Consider the following 5547-nt stretch of genomic DNA (forward strand, 5'->3'; position numbering starts at 1 on the left):
GGGACATGCCAGGGGCTGTCCCTGCCCATGCAGGACCATGCCACCACCCCAGGGGCAATTTCTGCTGCCATGCAGGAAGGGTACACCCCATCCAAGGCCGATTCATCCCTAAGGGTGTTGAAGGCCAGTGGCTTGTTTGCCTGTCAGAGAGGTCAATCAAAGCCTCCCCATCACATCTCTTCCACTCCCTTCGGTTTGGTGCCACCTACCCAGCTTTGCTGTGCTTGAGACAAAGGGATCAAACCAAAATCGGATCACTGGGTGGTTTTGTCTCCATCTCTCCAGGAAACACTCAACAGAGCAAAGCTGTGGCTGAGGGACCTGGAGAAGGAATTCCTTCCGGATGAAATTGTCATTGCCTTGGTGGGCAACAAGATGGACCTTGCTGCTGAGCGAGAAGTTGCCACCGAGGTGAGCGTCTGTGGTGAGCTCCCAGGCCCCCTCATCACTCCCTTGCCAGCAAGTGGTGGGGTTCAGCAAAGCTGAGAATTTAAAAGGCTTTCAGATGCCTTCAAAATGGGCAAGGGCTGGGGGAATAACTCTGCTTGTCTCCACCTAGGAGGGGGAAGAGTTTGCAAGGACCAAAGGCCTTCTGTTCATGGAGACGTCTGCAAAATCCAACCACCAAGTAAATGATATCTTTATGGCCATAGGTGAGTTGTGTGATGGCTGCAGGTGACAGCAGAGGCAGGTGAACCACAGGTCCCAAACCTCTGCTTCAAGGCTGTAAACACCTTCTCCCCTTCCATTACTTGTGCTTGCCACTGAGGTCTTCTTCCCAGCTGGTCCAGCCTGTGTCACACCCGGCAGCTGCAAGGGTCACATACACAGCAGTCCATGGTTTCTGTGAAGTGTGCCACACTTCTTAAGGCAGAAGGATGGAAAGATCCATCCCAGGATGCTCCAACATCAGAGGTGGATCTCAGGCCCTCTCCCAAAGCTACAATCTTCTTTTGCTTTAGTATCTAGTCTAGGTGTAATGGCATCCCCGGCATAACTGCTCAGTAGAGATCTAGCACGGTCACTGTGGGATGGTACTGGTGGCCACCAGTGACCCCCCTGGGGTGGGACGGGACAGCCATCACATCCCACCCCACCAGCAGGAGAACTGAACCTTTTCTCCCCTTGTGTTTCTTCCTAGCCCAAGAGCTCCTGCAGCGGGAACAAAAGAAGGCATCTGCCTCATCCCCGCATGGGAGGTCAACAGTTGACCTGGGGGAGAGCGGGGTGAAGAGGAGGTGCTGCCAGTTCTGAGGATGGACAGCTGTGGACCTCAGGCTGCACTGCCAGCAGTGGCTGGATGAGGTTTCCAAGAGGATCAACGACAATGTTGGGAGATGCAGAACTACAGGGGCAGCTCAGCCCAACCACTCTCCTCCTCAGAGGAAGGTCAGAGCCTGTCCTAGGGACACAGGACCTCTTCAATTCTCCAGGAGGTAAAGCCTGGGGGGCTTCTTCCACCAACTTTCTGCTACCAGAGAGGAGCATGACACTCTGGTACTCCTGCCACCAGCCCTGACTGGTGACACACCCTGCCCCAGCTGCCTGTCAGCTCCTCTGTGTCCCTTCCCATCCAAAAAGGGAGGGTTTAACATTTTGGAGTGAAGCAGGTGCATCCTGGTGGCTTTTATCCCCAGGCTGCAAATAAAGAGAACATTGCCCTCAAGGTGTTGGGTCACTGATACAAGAGCCAGGTCTGGGGCAGAGGCACCACCATGCCCTGTGTCTGCATTATGGGTTACTCTACTGGAACATGCCAAAAACATCTCCAAAAGCATGTCAGAACCCAGAAAACCCAGGGGGTGTTGGGCTCAAGGAGATACACCACCCTTTCCAGGTCAGCTGCAGCAACACCAGCATGGCCACAGGTGGTGGTCACCTCCACTTGTCCTGTCCACAGGGCAACCCAGTTGCTGGGTTTTTGAGGCATGCCTTCACAGAGATGTCAGGGGCAAGGCTTGGCCAGGCTGAGCTCGGCTACAAGGCAGCAGACACCCTTGAAGATGCTCCCCACGTTGAGGAGGGGACCACAGCACCCTCTGCCCAGGTTTGTCAGGCCAGACCCTGCTCCAGGGACCACCTCCAGCACCCCACACCAGCCAGGAGCACCTACCTGAGATGCTTCCCCAGGGCTGAGAGGTCCTCAGGACAGGACAGGAGCTCCATCCCAGCAGGAAAGAACATCTGCTGCCTCCTCCTGCCTAAATCCCCTTCCTCAGGGCAGCTGGGAGGCAGGGGTGTTGATTGCCACTCATCCCCTCCACCTGGTCCCTACCTCCTGAGATTAACCCTTCTCTTCCCAAACAGCCCCCAGAGTCCCAATGCTGGGCCAGGAGAGGCAGGCAGGGATGCTGAGGGCTGGGGATCACCCTCCCCTGTCCCCCTTTTTGCCCCTAAACTGGAGAGGGGATAAAATGATCTGCCTTGGTGTCAGAGCTCGTGAAGGGACATCGGGGGACATTGGGGGACACGCACTCCCCAAATATTTCTGACCCGGGCCGTAGGAATTGGGTGGCTGTTTTTGATGCTGGCACCATGGAAATCACAGAATCACAGAATCTTCTAGGATAGGAATTGGGTGGCTGTTTCTGACGCTGGCACCATGGAAACCACAGAATCACAGAATCTTCTAGGTTGGAAGGGACCTTAAAGATCACCTTGTCCAACCGTCAACCTGACTGACAAAAATAGACACCCACACAACAAACAAGGAGCATCATCACTAAACCATACCTCCCAGCACTACATCAACCCGTCTTTTGAACACCTCCAGGGATGGTGCCTCAACCACCTCCCTGGGCAGCCCATTCCAATGGCTGAGAACCCTTTCAGTGAAAAATTTTTTCCTAATATCCAGCCTGAACCTCCCCTGGCGTAACTTGAGGCCATTTCCTCTCGTCCTGTCGCCTGTGACTTGGGAGAAGAGACCGACCCCCACCTCTCTACACCCTCCTTTCAGGTAGTTGTAGAGAGCAATAAGGTCTCCCCTCAGCCTCCTCTTCTCCAGGCTGAATAACCCCAGCTCTCTCAGCCTCTCCTCATAAGACTTGTGCTCCAGACCCCTCACCATCTTTGTCGCCCTTCTCTGGACCCGCTCCAGCACCTCAATGTCTTTTTTATGGTAGGGGGCCCAAAACTGGACACAGTACTCAAGGTGAGGCCTCACCAGTGCCCAGTACAGGGGGAAAATCACCTCTCGGGGCCTACTTCCCACGCTGTTCCTGACACAGGCCAGGATGCTGGTGGCCTCCTTGGCCACCTGGGCACACTGCTGGCTCACGTTCAGCCGACAGTCCACCAACACCCCCAGGTCCTTTTCTGCCAGGCAGCTCCAGCCACTCTGCCCCCAGCCTGTGTCACTGCAGGGGGTTGGTGTGACCCAAGTGCAGGCCTCGGCACTTGGCCTTGTTGAACCTCATCCCGTTGGCCTCGGCCCATCCATCCAGCCTGTCCAGATCTCTCTGCAGAGCCTCTCTACCCTCCAGCAGATCAACACTGCCACCCAGCTTGGTGTCGTCTGTGAACTTACTGAGGGTGCACTCGATGAAATGAAGGTGTCAGTGTCACCCATGGGTGCTGCCGTGCTGGGGGGGACCCAAGGGAAGCTCCTGGGAAAGGGGGCCTCTGTGTGTGTGGAATAAACAATGCCGTGTATCACACAGGGAGGGAAGCGCTGCTGCCCTGCACACACTGCCCAGGCAGGCTGCAAAACTGTGGCAAGACCAGCAATTTTTGGTGGTGGTGGTGGTGGTCGTGGGGGTGTTACAGTTCCCTGCAACCCCCCCCCTCCTCCATGGCTGCGTTTCGAAGCAGAGAAGCTGGGACACAAGGGGGCTGAGAGGAGAAAGATATTTCTTGGTTTTTTTATTGTCGGCTTTGGCTCAGGAGCTCCGCTCCTCCCGGGGGGGCTGGGGGTGAAGGCGGTGGGGGGCACAGGCTGCCCCCCCGGGATGGATGCCCTCGCCCAGGGCTCGCCGCCTCCCGAATCGTCCCACCGGCCGGATCCCACGCCCCGTGTACCAGGAGGGGTCGATGTCTGGGTCTGTGAAGGAAAAGCCAAGGCAGCGTCAGGGAGTGATGCTGGGGAGGAGATGACCATGGGTTGGTGGGTTAGGGGGGGACACACGATGATAAACCCCAGGGGAGCAGGAAAAGGGGCTGGGGAGGGAGGTATAGAAGCTGTTGGGAAGGATGTTTCGAAGCAAACCTTTGCTTCTGCATGGTGACCCCCCCATTGTATAATCATAGAATGCTTAGAGTTGGAAGGGACCTTAAAGATGATCGAGTTCCAACATCCCCTGCCCTGGGTGGGGGACACCTTCCCAAGCAGAATCAGAGAATGCTTAGAGTTGGAAAGGACCTTAAAGATGATCGAGTTCCAACATCCCCTGCCCTGGGTGGGGGACACCTTCCCACCAGACCAGGTTGCTCTAGCAGGTTGATCCCCCACCTTCCCCCATGAAGCTGAGTGTGGGGGTGCAGCAGGTTGATCCCCCACTTTCCCCCATGAAGCTGAGTGTGGGGATGCAGAAAGGGGTGCAGGTTGATCCCCACCATCCCCCATGAAGCTGAGTGTGGGGGTGCAGAAGGGGGTGCAGCAGGTTGATCCCCCACCATCACCCGTGAAGCTGAGTGTGGGGGTGCAGGTTGATCCCCCACGAAGCTGAGTGTGGGGATGCATAAAGGGGTGCAGCAGGTTGAGCCCCCCACCTTCCCCCATGAAGCTGAGTGTGGGGGTGCAGGTTGATCCCCCACCATCTCCCATGAAGCTGAGTGTGGGGATGAAGAAGGGGGTGCAGGTTGATCCCCCACCATCTCCCATGAAGCTGAGTGTGGGGATGCATAAAGGGGTGCAGCAGGTTGAGCCCCCCACCTTCCCCCATGTCTCCTAGCATCGGGGTGCAAAAGAGGGTGGTGGAAGGGATGGGGGGAGCTAGTGGGGGGGAGGATGATGATGGCTGGGAGGAGTGTTGGTTGATTCCCCACCTTCCCCCATGAAGCTGAGTGTGGAGGTGCAAAAGAGGGTGGTGGAAGGGATGGGGGGAGCTAGTGGGGGGGAGGATGATGATGGCTGGGAGGAGTCCCTTACTCATGCTCTCCTTACTCCTGATTTCCATGGAGCGCTGGCGGAGGTGGCCGTGGGCGACGGGCAGGGTCAGGCAGGTGAGCAGCAGGCACAGGAGGCAGACGGCCCCCAGCTTCATCCCCGAAGCTCTCTCCGGCTGCGGCCCCTTCTTCCCCAAAATCTCCCAGTCCCTGGAATTCCCTGCCACCGAGAGGGGCAGCCCTCCCACCTGGCTGGGGGAGCAAAAGCATTTGGCTGTCGCAGAGAGACCCCCCCCCCCCCCCCCCCGCCCGAAGCTCTCTCCGGCTGCGGCCCCTTCTTCCCCAAAATCTCCCAGTCCCTGGAATTCCCTGCCACTGAGAGGGGCAGCCCTCCCACTGGGCTGGAGGAGCAAAAGCATTCGGCTGTTGCAGAGACCCCCCCTCTCCCTGGGCTTGGGTTTGCTGGGTTAAACCCCTCACAAGGGTGAACCCCATCAGGAG

At 57.3% G+C, this 5547-nt stretch overlaps 2 protein-coding genes across 2 annotated transcripts; one reads left to right on the forward strand and one right to left on the reverse strand.

Annotated features, from left to right (window-relative positions):
- Nucleotides 1-69: 69 nt before the first annotated feature.
- LOC106893600 (ras-related protein Rab-17-like) lies at nt 70-1550 on the forward strand. Its single transcript, XM_014951711.1, has 4 exons — nt 70-123; nt 286-411; nt 560-653; nt 1142-1550. The coding sequence occupies exons 1-4, from the start codon at nt 70-72 to the stop codon at nt 1252-1254; spliced, it is 387 nt and encodes a 128-aa protein (XP_014807197.1). The 3' UTR covers nt 1255-1550.
- A 2331-nt stretch (nt 1551-3881) lies between these two features.
- PRLH (prolactin releasing hormone) lies at nt 3882-5274 on the reverse strand. The gene is made up of 2 exons (XM_014951712.1): nt 5090-5274; nt 3882-4042 (listed from the first exon to the last, which is right to left on the reverse strand). The coding sequence occupies exons 1-2, from the start codon at nt 5202-5204 to the stop codon at nt 3882-3884; spliced, it is 276 nt and encodes a 91-aa protein (XP_014807198.1). The 5' UTR covers nt 5205-5274.
- Between the last annotated feature and the right edge of the window lie 273 nt (nt 5275-5547).

The sequence above is a fragment of the Calidris pugnax genome, unplaced genomic scaffold (genome assembly GCF_001431845.1).
Source record: "Calidris pugnax isolate Ruff unplaced genomic scaffold, ASM143184v1 scaffold184, whole genome shotgun sequence".
In the NCBI taxonomy this organism is placed as follows: domain Eukaryota; kingdom Metazoa; phylum Chordata; class Aves; order Charadriiformes; family Scolopacidae; genus Calidris; species Calidris pugnax.

Coding starts and splice junctions, on each gene's coding strand:
- LOC106893600 (XM_014951711.1), top strand. CDS start 70: ATGCAGGAAGGGTACACCCCATCCAAGGCCGATTCATCCCTAAGGGTG. Junction 124..285: donor CATCCCTAAGGGTGTTGAAG/GCCAGTGGCTTG, acceptor CCATCTCTCCAG/GAAACACTCAACAGAGCAAA. Junction 412..559: donor AGCGAGAAGTTGCCACCGAG/GTGAGCGTCTGT, acceptor GTCTCCACCTAG/GAGGGGGAAGAGTTTGCAAG.
- PRLH (XM_014951712.1), bottom strand. CDS start 5,204: ATGAAGCTGGGGGCCGTCTGCCTCCTGTGCCTGCTGCTCACCTGCCTG. Junction 4,043..5,089: donor CAGGAGTAAGGAGAGCATGA/GTAAGGGACTCC, acceptor TTTCCTTCACAG/ACCCAGACATCGACCCCTCC.